The sequence below is a fragment of the Enoplosus armatus genome, chromosome 23 (assembly GCF_043641665.1).
Source record: "Enoplosus armatus isolate fEnoArm2 chromosome 23, fEnoArm2.hap1, whole genome shotgun sequence".
In the NCBI taxonomy this organism is placed as follows: domain Eukaryota; kingdom Metazoa; phylum Chordata; class Actinopteri; order Centrarchiformes; family Enoplosidae; genus Enoplosus; species Enoplosus armatus.
In genome coordinates this window covers 11,373,609-11,388,902 of record NC_092202.1, presented here as the reverse complement: position 1 = coordinate 11,388,902, position 15,294 = coordinate 11,373,609, and the positions used below count along the sequence as shown (strand labels likewise).

The 15,294-nt window shown below is 42.0% G+C and overlaps 1 protein-coding gene across 3 annotated transcripts in view; it reads left to right on the top strand.

Moving 5' to 3' along the window:
- Nucleotides 1-10,016, top strand: part of slc8a4b (solute carrier family 8 member 4b) — a 40,897-nt gene extending 30,881 nt beyond the window's left edge. The window contains exons 10-16 of one of the 3 annotated variants that reach the window (XM_070930267.1): nt 1,271-1,354; nt 2,587-2,593; nt 3,072-3,119; nt 3,394-3,504; nt 4,962-5,061; nt 5,749-6,021; nt 9,637-10,016. In XM_070930267.1, the coding sequence (XP_070786368.1) occupies nt 1,271-1,354; nt 2,587-2,593; nt 3,072-3,119; nt 3,394-3,504; nt 4,962-5,061; nt 5,749-6,021; nt 9,637-10,016 (1,003 nt within the window). Of the gene's footprint in view, nt 1-1,270; nt 1,390-2,586; nt 2,594-3,071; nt 3,120-3,379; nt 3,505-4,961; nt 5,062-5,748; nt 6,022-9,636 lie in introns of all 3 variants that reach the window. The other 2 variants (XM_070930266.1, XM_070930265.1) reach the window with 2 other exon arrangements.
- The last annotated feature ends 5,278 nt before the right edge of the window (nt 10,017-15,294 follow it).

Below are 15,294 nucleotides of genomic sequence, written 5' to 3'. Positions count from 1 at the left end.
CATCACCATCTCTCATATTCCTCTTCTCCCTCCTGTTTTTCCTCTGTTGAACCGAGGCCTATTTGCGGCGTCGGAGTCAACATGGCTGACAGTGAAGCATATGATGACACAGCCAGGTGGAAATGAACACTCTCTCTTCCTCTCTGCCTGTCAGATACAGACGGATTGTTGAGATGAAGATTATATACTGAAATAGACCAAAAAGAGGCCAAACCGATGTGATTTCCATAGGACCAAAAGTAATACACGTCATGAACATGTTGGTGGACATTTTAAAATTAGGGATGTTGATGTTGGACGGTTCCTTTATTCATACTGCAGGCATTAACAGATAATACCAATTCAAAATTCCTATGTTTTTCTACCAGCGGACTACCAGCGCACACTGTGAATATGAAAATGTTGACGCGCGACTTACATACACATACAACCTGTGTACGTGAGCGAGTGAAGACACCGTTAGCCACTTTCTTCTTAAATCGTGTCAAGTGTGTCCCTTTTTTGTCATTTCATTAAAATTTTCATCCAAGCCAAGTTAGGAATCACTTTTATTACTTACATTACATTTTGAGTCAGTAGCACATACGTTATCCCTAAAGAATCCATAAGGCGTAGGACTGACAAAATGTGGCGTCCATCTTTCTTTCCACTAAGTGATATATTGACAAATACACAGTATGGAAAATATCTCGGACCTTTCTGTCAGCAGGGTTTCAGCAGCGTTAATGAAAACGACGCTGCTCACACGCACATGCTGCATTTTAGGGCTTTCCCCCCTGGGTGCTCCGAATTGAAAATAGGATAGGGTGAACTGTGGCTGTGCTGCGCAGTATTGCATCACTGTGTCAGCTGGAGAAAAAATGTTATCAGGGCCTGGGGGGAAGTAAGCAGCCTCATCCAGTCAGCTCGGGCTTCAAGCTTCGTCTTTGCAGAGGCTCCTCATCACTTTCTGCAAGAGAAAACGGAGGAGTGCAAACTTAATCATGTTCATTTTTTTTTTTTTTTTTTGGTGATGTATGTTTCTTAAGGTTAGCTAATAGGATAGCTTAGATGGTAATGAGTCCTTACTCACGCAGCTGTGCTTTGTGTCTGAGCAGAGGAAATGACCTGCTGTGTGATTACAGCCTGACGGGGTGACACTTTCCGAGTTTTAATGGACACACTCGCTATGAACACTCTCTTATTGTGAGGGAGAGCATAAAACTGAAAAGGTTAATTATGTGGAATACACTCGCTGAGCCTCATCTTTATTTTTTTCGCTTTTTAACAGGAAGATTATCGAGGTGAAGATTATTGACGATGAGGAGTATGAGAAGAACAAGGCCTTCATCATCGAGCTGGGGGAGCCTGTTCTGTTGGAGATTGGGCAGAAACACGGTGGGTGTCTTTGTGTGTTTATATGTGTGTGTGTGTGTGTGTGTGTGTGTGTGTGTGTGGCTGTTCAGAGAGACTATCACAAAGCCAGGAGAGGGAACAAGAGTGACAGACTGAATCTTTATTTAACCGCCACCAGAGTCTCAGGCCTCCTGCACGCCTGTCTCTTTATAAACAGGGTGAGACCTGCATTGATTGTCTGAAACCTCCAATCTAAACTCAGATTAACTTGAGAAACATTTCGCTTTGAGCTAAGGACGTGGCTGGGAAAAGATTAAAAACAAAACACTGGGCTTGAGCTATGAGGTGTTTTTGAAAAAACAACTTCCTTGTCACATCATGTCGGATCACACAGATAACTGGAAAACAGGAATAATAACCTATCACAACCACTTCATTACCACATACATACTGTGGCACTGTGGTCGTAACTGCAGATTGAACACAATCTGCAGTTCATTCCTGTCTAATTGATTATTTTGATCAGGTTCCTTCCTCCGTGGCAGCTCTGCCCTGTCATTACTTACTCTCTGAATCCACATAGTTACCAGAGAGCCCTGAAGTCCATGAATCCGAAACATATGAGCCCCTTAACTTTTTAAGAATGTGTGGAGCTTTGGTTGAAATTTGAAAAGGTTCATTACAGCAAGCGGGCGGCTGACCTCTGGCAAGTGACTGAAGGCTAAAGAGAACCATCGCTGAACATCAACACTTCATCAGTATTGTAGTTGTCAGGACCATCTCTCTCTCTTGTCTAGTGGCGTTTAGTTATTCTTAATTTATGCTTTTAGCGTTTTTTAAATTGTTATGCTTCGAGTATATTTTCTTCCATTTAATGCTTGTAGCTACAGTGATTGTGTGTCAGGCGGCAGGTGACCTACACTTCCATACTGTGCCTGAACGCATCCCGTGTAGACACAGATGGAGCACCGAAGCTGCTGCTCTGCGACAGAGTCTTCCTGGTGGTCCACACTCTAGATGTCAGTCATGAAGAGCCAACCGCCTGGGGCATGTTTCATTACAGAGGAAATAGAATTGATTTTACTGCGCTGTCATGTATAGCAAGTAGCCTGACATTTACACGCATAAACACGCACTCAGCCACACACATACTGTATCACATACTGTACGCTGCTTTTCAATTACAGCAGGTCCACACTGATAACAGCCGACTCAATTAATGACTGTCGCTGTGTGTGACGAGTGAGTGAGGAGACGAGTGGATCAATGGATGCATGATGGAACATGTGGTAATGGAGAGACAGAAAGGTTGCTTCATGGGAGAAAATATAAATCCCCTGTGGGCATTCACATTTGTAATAACATGGGGTGCTTGATAGCTTGGATTCCCCATGTGGAACATCTGTGTTTGAATATTAGCATTTACATTATAGATACTCTCACGACTGCTTGCACACATTCTTAAAGTTATTACCCAAGCAAAACTATTAGAACTGTTTATGCTGCTCTGGCCAAAATCTTTTAGCTTTAGCTTTGTTAAATATTGATTAGATTGTTTTTTTTTTTTTCTTGTATGATGGTTTGAGTGTGTGAGGGGGAAGTATGTAATAAAAAACAAACTTATTATATAGTTATAGTTATATAGTTATAGTTATATATTTGATCATTTTCAGACACATTTTTTTTCAAAAGTGACTCATGTTTTTAAGGTCAAAATTACCCCAAAAAATGTGCAGGGAAGCAAAGAAAGCAAAGAAAGTAGGCTCCTTAAAACAAAAGTCATAGTGAAGCATATACATTAGTTTGTTTTAGTACATGAATATGGCATCTGTCACCTTTTTCCATTGAAAAAAACAAACAGAGACACATGGTTTCACCACAGGAAATGACATATTGAGGCAGAGGCCTGAATTTCATAATGTTAATGTAGTACAAAACAAATTGAGTATATAATTGGGTTCCTTTAATTGGTACTGTATAACCTCTGCACAGTTACACCAAGCCTACGGGCCCGCTGACCCCATTCATCTCTGTGGTCTCCTAGGTGACTCCAATGAGAACAAGCCGTTGGTGGGAGCAGAGGAGGAAGAGGTGGCCAAGATGGGCTGCCCCAGTCTGGGCGAACACACACAAGTAGAGGTGGTCATAGAAGAGTCCTACGAGTTCAAGGTAAGTGTGTGTTTGTTTGTGCACATACCGTCTCCATTAACAGGAGTGTCTGCGTGTGAGTTTTGGCTTTCATTTTGTACTCCAGACGCTCTTCAGCTTCATGTGTCATTAGTAAGAGTTTAAGTTTGGCAGCCATCAAACCAGCTGTGTTAAATATCACCTAAACAGAAGTAAACAGACTTAAAATGCAAATCCCATCTAAAATGATCTAAAGTGAGTGTCAGCTGCCCCGGGCCCAGACGAATGAATGATTCATTTTGTTAGCATGTAATGGACTCTCTAATGAGATGCTTGTCGTTTTGAAAGCAGACATGCAAAAGACAACACATAACTTATTCAAAGTGAGCTGTCATCTTTCAGTACAAAACAGGCCTTTAAAAGAAAGAAAGTCGCAGGTAACTCATCCAGAAAATTAGAGAATATATTGGCTTAGTCATTTAATAAATATTGCATTTCAAAGGAATGCCTTTTCAAACTCAATCAGTTTGTAATTTAGCCGCGGATCATCACTGATAACTTGACATTTCTTGTGTGCAGCACAAACACCGTAACAAACTGGAGGCGTTCAGCTTTCATCACTTTGTACAATGTCATGCCACATGTGTTGCTTTAGTTTCATTCTGCTAATTTACGCATGATTTTGTCTTGAAAATGTGACCAATCATACAATGTGTGTTTGTTGTTCATTCCATTCGCTCACTCGTCCATTTGTGTCATTTGGTGTGTGTGTGTGTGTGTGTGTGTGTGTGTGTGTGCACGTGTGCAGAGAGCAGTAAATGAGCTTATTTGGCGTGCTGACAAGGTTATCTATCTTCCTCACTCTTGAGTTTGCCTGTGCATGCAATGCTAGCTCTTCTATCTAACTACTGCTGAAATACTGTAATGTTGTAATGGAGTCTGGGCCCAGTATCACATTTTATAAATCTATAAATCCTTAATTGTCAGCCCACACTGGAATTAATTTGTGATTTCTCTTATTGCGAGTGCTAATATACAGTAAATTTTGTGTTTTTGTAATGTTGTGTCTCATTTATTAGATAGTAAATCATGCAGGGTTTTCTCCTCACACAGCCCTGTCAGCTGAGTTATGATAATGGCTGCTGGTGCGGCGCTCTATAGCTGCTGAGAGCTGTTTTGCATCAACAGCCTCCTTGCTGCTTTAAGCAGAAAACCCAACCAGTCTGCCGGCAGGTTTTTTCCTAGATTTCACTGGGAGCATCCCAGCCAATTTCCCAGCATCGTATTAATTATCACATCCTATACCTCGATTCTCAGGGTCATGAAATAACTGACTTTTCAAATGTATCTTTGCAACATGGGAGCTAATTGAAAGGTTTGAAAAAAAGCGTTTTCCCCTTTCTATGCGGCTGCGAGTGAATGAACATCTTGAGGGTTGTGTCTTTCCTGTTCTTGCCTGGTGTGTATGTACTTGCATGTTTGCTTTTGTGTGTGCGTAGAGTACCGTAGATAAGTTGATCAAGAAGACAAACCTGGCCTTGGTGGTGGGAAGCAGCAGCTGGAGGGAGCAGTTTGTCAGTGCTGTTACTGTCAGCGCAGGTAACACACACTCTCATACACACACACACACACACACACACACACACACACACACAAAGGCATCATTGTGATTTATGAACTGTGGTTTTGGTTGACATCTTTCTTAAAAGTTTGCATCAGCATTTTATTTTGAACCCTTTCAAGCATTTATTTGAATCTATTCATAGTTTACTTGTTGTGCAGGTTTCATTGCTATTACTGATCCTAAATACCCAACACAGGCTAGTTTTCCTCTGTTGACACTGTTCTTTAGTCCTGGTTTTACAGGAAGTTACTTGCTGTAACGTTAGCTATTTCATAATTGTTCACCAAGAAAAAGCCACAGCACGTAACTTCTTGTAAAACCACAATTTACCGTTTTCACATGTCTGTTTGTGTACGAACATGCTAATTAGTTAGCTTTAGAGGTGTTGCCAGGTGTAAGTTTTTTACCTTTGGACAGAGTCGGGGTAGCTGTCTAGTTCCAGTCTTTATGCTAAGCTAAGCTAATCACCACCTGGCTCTAGCTCTATACTTGGTATCAATCGCTTGAAAAGAACAACTCCATCTCTCTCTGTCTCCTTCCTTTGACTTTGCCTGCACACACACTGTTTAGTTTGTGTCCACTCACCTTTCTCCTTCTTTCAATCATCTCTCTGCTCTTCCTCTCTATCCATGTTTTCCCTCAACTGTTTGAATCACCCAAAGGAGACGATGACGAAGAGGAGAGCGGCGAGGAGCGGCTGCCGTCCTGCTTCGACTACATCATGCACTTCCTCACCGTCTTCTGGAAGGTCCTGTTCGCCTTCGTCCCGCCCACAGAGTACTGGAACGGCTGGGCCTGCTTCATTGTGTCCATATCGCTCATCGGCGTCCTGACGGCGGTCACCGGCGATCTGGCGTCACACTTCGGCTGCACGATAGGACTGAAGGACTCGGTGACGGCTGTGGTGTTTGTGGCGCTGGGAACATCAGTGCCAGGTGAGAGGAAGTGGTTTGATGGAGGCAAATCATTTTACTTTTCTATCATGGTACATAAGTCCTTACTGATGTTAAAGTCAGCATAAACATAAAAGTCCCTCTCCCAAAAAACAGCACTAAACATTAAATGAGATGCATATATTCCCCAAATTTCAGATATGACAGTCAAACAAACAAACACCTAAAGGGAAGAGGACTGATCCTTTCTCCTCTATGTGATTTTAATCGCAGCCGCCCTCTGTAAGCAGGCTGGAAATCAAAATTGAATTGTAAAACGCCGTCTCCATCACAGCCTTCAGCCTGAGCTTGTCTCCGCCTGGAGGGGACGCGTTGTCCCAGGGCTTTAATTCAATTCCTTTCCTCATTCCACTCGTCAGCCGCTTTATTGTTGCCCCTCCATATGATTTATAGAAATAGCTCCTTTGCTACTCTTCCAGGCGGTAACTTTGATGGCTTGCGGCGGGTTCTCTGGAAAGTAGCAATTCCTTCAGCAGCCATATTACGTTGTGTGCTAGATTTGGAAGCTGTAAACACGTATTTGCTATCCATTATCAGTGTGTGTGTACCCTGTCACACAACATGATGTTCATTTGTTGGCTTTTCATGATTTTCTTTTCTCGTTCTGAATCTCTTTTATTCTCCTTTTGTTTTATCTTTTTCACTCACTGTTTTCTCTCCCTTCGTTCTCGGTCTTTCTATCTGTTCCTCCCTCTCACGCTCATATTCCACCTCACTTTTCTGTTATGTTTGCTCTCGTGCCCCATCCCGGTCAATTTATTATCCCGACTCGGTGTCACCATCCTCCTCCTCTCTCTCTCTCTCTCTCTCTCTCTCTCCCTCCCTCCCTCCCTCTTATTGGATGTTGTGGTTTCACTATTGTATCATCCATCATTCTGACCTGTGTGCGCTGTGGTACCCAGCTGTGTGTGGGTGAAAAAGCGTTTGCTCTGCTGAGGTGATGCAGGTTTGCATGCGACAAGTCCTGCAGGTCATTATAACTTCTACTGGGAGTGTGTGCTCCCTTGTGTGTGTGATTGTGATCTCCTTAAAGCTTGTTAGACACACTCATCTCCTCTCCCGTTTCCCACTTTCTGACTTGCACCCTTCCCCCCTCCAGATTTATAAAAGCATTTCTGCATTATTGCTTTGGAGACGCACTCGAGGATTATCCAGCCAATTTACACCAGATTTGCAGATTCAGGCAATTAGAGGGCGATGCTGATCGGCTTGGTTTGAACGCTGTGAACTACTAAATGTTTCTCACTGTTTAAGAGGTTTATGGAGCTCTTTTGTAGCCATCTGAGCCATTGAGCCATCTAAGTAGTACCAGTGGCACCTGATATTTCTGTTGGTGGTGAACAAGTCCTGCAGAGATCACAGATTCTCATTGGTTTAAAGTCTTGATCTCACACACTGGCTCAGTATTACCGTGAGTTCATCTCTACATGAACCAAGAGAGTCATATTCAAGACCTTGACAAAACAGGATTGTTAAAGGGTCAGTCTACTGAGAAAACAGTCCTTATGAAAGCTGATCTGAGCATTATGTATAGTAACAGGGACACTGTGTTTAGCCTGATAATCCACATGAATTACCATTTTCATTTTTAAGTCTGACATTGGGTTCATTTTAGTTTTCTGTTCGGTAAGGGTTGTTATCAGAATCAGAAATACTTTATTATTATTATTATTATTTTGCCCTACATAGATATGAAATGACATATCCATCACACCAAAGCCACTTTCAGGCTACTGGAAGGTGCGTTAGCGGTTGCTAGGAACAGCTAACGCTTTTTGTTGATGTTTCTAGCTCTGATTACAATTCATTTGAAATTCCGAAATTACGTTAATTACTAATCACAGTAACGCTCCTGTAATTTGTAATTTTGGGGCTTGTTGGCTGTGTTACCAGGAAGTAGATGGGGGCTGGAGGTGTGGTAAAGGGACTAGCTTCTGTAAAAAGCAGACTTGCTAACATAAGCCATTTAACCTTTAGGAATCACCTGGGTTTTGTTCAGAGTTACCTGCTATTTATTACATTAGGCTACACTGTTTCTGTGTTGTTCTGTAATAATAAATTCACGACTGGGAAAGACAAGTTGATCAGCTTGGTGAATGTACAGTATATGATGCAATGGGTTTCTAAATTTGGGTATGCTCTTCATGGTGGGATGTGAATTTCAACTAATCTCGCTCACATTCAAATGAGAATTGAGACTCATCACGCCAGCCCGTCTAAAAATAGAAATAAGCCGAGACAGGCGTGCAACAATTGGCAGCTGTTTCCCTGGCGTTCCCTGCCAACCCAGTTGTAGAGTCTCTGCGCTTTTCACCCAATTCCTCCTCAAATTTTCAGCACTAAAGAGCTCCACTCACGTACACCCACAGCATTTTACAGCATTTATTACAGCTGTTCTGTCTTAGGCGGATGCCAACATACAACTGCGGATTAAGACCGGAACTACGAATCTTCCTGAAAATGATTCAAGTTGAATTTATGTGTTTCATTTACAGAATATGGATGAAAAATAACATAAACCAAGTGAAAGTAACTAGTAAACTCAAACTCATTTCAAATGCTTGTCTCTAAATCCAAATGAAAGTATCCACATCATGGTTTCACTGGATTAGCTATATTTGGTGACTAAATAGGAATCGACTTACAGGGCAACCAGCTGACTAGCTAGCTGCTTGGTTAGCCAGCTACCTGGCTAATAACAAACATTACTGCTTATCATTACTTATCGTGTAGCATGATTCTACTGTCCAAGAAGAAGATTCCTATGCAGTTAGCTACAACAGCTAATTCAGGGGGCTTCCTTCAGTGTTTACTTTCAACTCAGAGCCAAGCGTTTGAAAATATTCATGTAAAACAACTTGTGTTTTTCCTGAATCTTGACAACGGAGTGCAAATTTAGCATGACCTGTAATCAGACCTATTGTGTAAATAAGACCCAAGAAAACAAAATGTCCCTTTAAGGTTGGTGAGAAATGCAGATGATAAAGCACCTATGCTATCTCTTTTTTGTGCAACTTAATAGTGACAAGCAGAAATTCAAACAATTAACCCTCTATGTTTCACAATCTTTCACAATTAAGTTCCATCTCTTCAAGGTCTCTCAGTAGTCTCTGTCCCGTTTCTTTCAGTTATCTGCATGCATTGTTTATCCCTGCCTGTTTTTCTCTGTCTCGAACAGTCATTCATTAAATGCGTAATTATTTCCATAAATACTGACATCTTTTACACAGGCAACAAGTGGTTCATAGTGCCTGTCTATGATACCAAGTACTTTGCTTCTCTTTTGTGTTTCTCTTTCTCACGTACAGTACATGTGTGGCACAGTCTGTATTTGTGTGTGCGGCTGTGGGAGTACTCTGCATGGGTAGTTTCGTGCTGCATATATTTGCTTTACATTATCTGATTGTTTTGTTTTGACCTCTCGCTTGATGGTTTACTTTTATGTTTCCTTGTGTGTGTGATTTTAAAAAATGCTAAAAGGTTTTTAAACTTAAGATCAATAACAAAAGTAAGAATTGAGAATCGTACAAATGAGGCCAAAAATAGTTTAATGATGAAGCCCAAAAAATGACTGTAAAATTTGTCTTTCTCATCCAGACACATTCGCCAGCAAGGTCGCCGCCATCCAGGACCAGTACGCCGACGCCTCCATCGGCAACGTCACCGGCTCCAACGCCGTCAACGTCTTCCTTGGCATCGGCGTGGCGTGGACCATCGCCGCCGTCGCCTGGCGTTCCAAGGGCAAGACGTTCAAGGTGGACCCGGGAAACCTGGCCTTCTCCGTCACCCTCTTCACCATCCTGGCCATGGTGTCTGTGGTCACGCTGCTGTACCGGCGGCGGGCGTCCGTGGCCGGCGGCGAGCTGGGCGGGCCGCGGACTTGTAAGATGCTAACATCGCTGCTGTTCATCTCTCTGTGGCTGATTTACATCCTGCTGGCTTCACTGGAGGCCTACTGCCATTTACCAGTGTTTTAAACGGAGAGGAGAGGGGAGGGAGAGAGACCCACTGCCAATATGAAGAGAGAGAGCAAGGGACGGGACGAGGAGAGATGGGTCGACATGGAGTCAGCAGATCATTAAATTCATTAAAGTCCAAACCAATTTTCAGTATTTCAAACAGATTTTTATTTCTGTTTCCATTTATTTATTTCCTGAAAAACAGTGTATAGCATAATGAAACATCTCCAATTATATCCAAACATTATTCTAAAGCATTAGCAGGCCTTTCAGGAAAGAGACCCACCATCTATCCGGGGATGAAGAAACTTCTAGGATACATAAAGCCTCTAAATTAAGAATTATTTATTGTAAAGCATTCGTGAAAAAAATTGCAATTGCATTTTTTTATTTTTTTTTATTTAAAGAGCGCTTTTATGTAGTTATGTAGTCAATCATCCATCATCACCAGTGGACAACACTGTTTAATAGTTAATAAAAGGCTGATACTGCCAAATCAGCAGGAGAGAAGAAGACATAGACAGCAAGGAGAGCTGTTATCCAATCAGCTGGGCTCTGATAAATGAATATATAGAGCTGATGGAGAGACGAGAAAAGACGACACGGAAATAAGTAATAGAAGAAGAGCAGATGGGCAAAAATATTCTACACCCCCCCACTCTTTCGCTCCCTCCATCTTTACTGTATCTCATCGTCGCGGGAATGGTGGATCCTCCCATTATACCCACTGAACTCTATCTAATACTATCAGTGACTTATTACTTTTAACCCTTCCTCCCCCAACTGTACACACACACACACACACACACAAACACACACACACACTTTGGGGCCCTCAGGTGAATCTGCAGTGGAGGACCACTCACTAACGAACAGGCAAGATAAACACTGACAGCTTTTTTTTTTTTTTCTTCTCGTCTTGAATACACTGTGCGAAATAGTCCTTCCACCCTACAACACACACACACACACAGATACTGTACACACTCCTCCGCCCCTCCCTCTTGCCTTACTCTTATCTCCCCTGTAGGAATTGTCTCAAAGTTGTGATAATGAAATGCTGTAGTCACCACCGACCAACCCTCTTTTTAATTGAGCCAATCCCAAGTCCCTCTCCTTTTACGCCAATCAACAGCCTCGTCTGTCCCATGAGGGAAACGTACCCCCCCACCCCACCTTTTTTCTAAACTTTTCAATGGCGTCACGTGTTGATGTTGTTACCGTGCAATTGTAAAAAAAATAAATTTAAATTTAAAAAAAGACATATAAGTATAGTATGGAGGTAAAGAAAGTTAAAGCAGGTTGTTTGAAAGATGGGATGTAACATGCAGGATCAAGATGTTGGATTAGCACCTGGAGGAAATCTCAAAAGTGGAATGGAGAAACAAAAGAAATGTTTGATAAGCGGAGTGAAGATTAGAGAGTCTGGAGAACCAACATACAAGCAGTCCATCTGGTAATAGTTGTCTTTCTTGCCATGAAGAAGCATTGTGCACTACACATTGTGAGGTACACAGTTTACACTCTAAAGTTGCATTAAATGGCGGGTCAACAAACGTGAGCAAGCAGAACCAGAGTCCAGCAGGAAACGACGTAACGCCAAGAGATTTCAACGAACAAGACAAAGGCAGGACCAATCAGAACGAAGGATCTCACTGCTTGTGACCGCGACAACGACTACGAAGATGACGGCGATGACAGTGTTGTTGATGACAAATCAAAACTATGACCATACCCAGTGTTTCTAATTGTACATGATAATATAAGAAACTTTTATTGATGTGTGTGAGAAAACACTGATATTTCATTTATGTGAAATCCCCCTCTTTGTGAGGAAACTCCCGGAGGAGGAAAAAGAAAGATCCATGTGCCATTTCTTTCTTCTGAAACACAGTTCAAGGAGACATTTTGAGGAAAATCCATCACAAGGGGGGTAAAAAAGGCTGTAAAATGGTGAACACAAAAGCAGAGATGACTCACAGACAGAGAGAAGAATCTGAGGGAAATGTACGGCAGCTCTAAAATATCACATGACTGTTCTGCAGCAGTTGTAACATTGGGACGTTTCTTTGTACTCAAAACAAAAAGTCACAAGTCTCTGTTATCCAAAGATTTAATAGAAGAACAGTCACAGATCATCATTCATTTTCAGTGTGCAGTTTTACCTTGCAGGCATTGTATAAGTCCCTCAAGCTGCCAGTTCTAGTTAAAAAAAACTGGCAAATTTAAATTCATAAAGGTGTTCACACTACAGATAAATGTGCTTAACCATTGGTATTATTTATGGGTATGAGTCTGTATCGAAAGCTGTGCTATTTATTTTGTTTTTGTGAAATGTTTGTTGATTCAGGCATGGTGTGTGTGAAAGTGAATAGATCACAATGAGAATATTATCCCACATATCATATGAAATTAGCCATTTTGTTGTTGTTTGTCTGTCTGAGAAAGTGTCAAATCCAGATTTATATTATGTCTGTGTTAATACCCCTGCCCGCCCAGGGGCTAGACTGAAGCTGGACAGAAGGGATGGCATATGGCTTGTCAGTGCAAATGATTGTTAAATGTATTCCCCTTGTTAACGAAGGAAAAACTCCCCTCAACTGCCCACAATGCTGTTTGTAAACTTCAAAGAAAATCCTGAGAGAAAACAATAATTTACCTTTTTGTTATACCCCCGTTCGCTAAGAGAAAAATGGGACTGAAAACAACAATTTACCTGCCCACCATCCGCCTGGTTAAATACCGTCAAATTACCCGCTGCTTTCAGCCCAATGTAAATGCAGGCTTTGCAAAGCCAGCTCAGTCGTGACCAGGCTGAACAGACACAAGGCAGCCTTTTGCTAAGGTCAGTGCTCGTACAAATGGAAGATAAGTGATGATTTGGAGCAGCGGCATTGATCTGCTGGGGGTGAAAATGCCTGTATGTGTTACCCCTTCCCTCAAATGTGACATTTTAAATGCCACACCAGTCCCTTGCACTTTCTGACAGCCACAAAGGACAGGAGAAAGTGAAATATTCCAAACTTTAATTGTAGAAAATCAGTGAAGGCAGAGGTGAAAGCTTCTGTGATTCCTTGAACCACACTTTTCTGGCTTAGAGTTGCCGTATCAACTGATTTCAGACAAGCTCAGCCAAGATCCATTGATAGAAGGAGTTTGGCCACCTGCCATGATGCTCTTGCTCTAATTCAAAAGGGATATTTCTTGGCTGCAAATATTTAACATTGCTGTCTAGAAATTAGACACTGTGGCATGCCCAGAGGTTTCACCTCACAGAGGAGCTGCCCTGGACCTCGTAGGGATTCAGCATGTTAGGGGCCTGCAGGGCCGTAGCCAGGATTTTAGAGGCACTGAGGTCATGAGTCCCCCAAACGCAAGCCTACACAGAAAAGAGTGTCAAACCGCAAAAACAAAGTTTAAAGAAAATGTTTTTTTTTAAATGTTTTATTTATTCAGTGAGCCGTTCAGTTCTATATTCAGAGAAATGTATTTCCCTACATGCAGATCTAAGTGTTGACAGAAAGCCTTGACGTTGCTGAATCATTTGTTTATCATTTGTGTGGCTTAATGGTAAAATTCAGACATATTGACTCTAACAAGACAAAGAGTCCACCGCCATGCTAGTGGCTCTGTGAAGCTACCACTTAAATGCTAAAGTTTAAATGCTAACATCAGCATGCTAATTTGCGCATACTGACAATGCTAACATGCTGATGTTTAGCAGGTGTAACATTTACCATTTTCACCATTTTAGTTCAGTTCACGTTTGCTAATTCGCTCTAAAGAAAAAAAAGTGCAGCTGAGGCTCATGGAGTATGTTTGTTTTTTTTACCTGATGATGGCGCTAGATGAAAAGTGAATACAATTCATCATAAGGGCAACATGAATGTCTGTACTAAATTTCATAGTAATTCATTCAATATTTGTTGAGACATTTCACTCATAATCAAAAAGTAATCGATCGCCAAAGTCAATAGGATTCATCCTCTTGGTAACATGAATATTATATAGCTCAAAAGATATTTCAGTCTGGACCAAAGTGGTGGACTGACATATATAGCTCAAAAGATATTTCAGTCTGGACCAAAGTGGTGGACTGACCAACCGGCATTGTCAACGCTCACAAATCTCTAAAATTTTCCCCCCAAAAATACAAAGGATATGACCTCAGCATCCTCCGTCGTAGCTACAGCCCTGGATGCTTCCAGCTGCAACTGTCTGACTAACCATCCAAATCATTTCATTGTCTCTGTTTCCTTAGTCATTTCTGTAGCGTGCAGTATCTCATAACACGCAGGAGCAAACCCGCCATGATGAAGGTCATCGGCCAGTTGCCAGTGTTGACATGACTGGCACATCGGCACGGCTCCTGGCCCGCTGAGACGCCAGGACGCACGCCGGGCCAAACTCTGTTTCTCAATGACTTAAGCTTCTGTAACAGTTGCCAGTTTAAGAATGAGTGGGCAGGATAATAGTGCTGCTGACGCCACAGGAACACACGAATACTGGGACTGATTTAGAAATGTAGGCTTTTTAAAGGTTGATAAGCCTTGCTGGAGGACGGCTGAGTGTGTGTGTGTGTGTGTGTGTGTGTGTGTGTGTGTGCGTGTGCATGCTTTCTACGTGAGTGAAAAAATGCAACCATATTTTTAGTCTCTTGCCTGTTGCTTAGCGACCATCTATCTGCAAGCCGTTGTCTTCTTGACTGTTGCTTGTGTGTGTGTGTGTGTGTGTGTGTGTGTGTGTGTGTGTGTGTGTGTGTGTGTGTCATTCTCTCTTGATGTTTCTCATTTTGTCTGCTTGCCCTTCTTCTAGTGAATGTGACAATATAGTTTCTCATTCGTTTTTTCTCTCTACAGGTGAATTTTAACATAATATTACTCATCGTGTGTATTTTCTTTCAACATGTGTGTTTCTTTTACATTATGTTCCCTGTGCCTCCCACTTGTTTGCATGTGTGTCCATTGTGTGTAGATCTGCATGCGTATTTGTGCCTTTGGGTGAGTGTGTTTGTGTGTGTCAGTTGGTGTTGTAATCTCCTTATAAGGGCTCGCCCCTTGTGTCCCTGGCTGAGTCCCATATGCTAGATTAATGAATTAGAATGCCAACCTGACCCACAGTAAAAAAAATGCCTGGAAATTGGATCCCCTCCCCTGTGTGTGTGTGTGTGTGTGTGTGTGTGTGTGTGTGTGTGTGTGTGTGTGTGTGTGTGACAGTGAGAGAGATTGTACCTGGTGCTCTCCCTCGCCAGTTATGTGCGTGTGTGTGTGTACCTGTCGAATAAGATTAGATATAT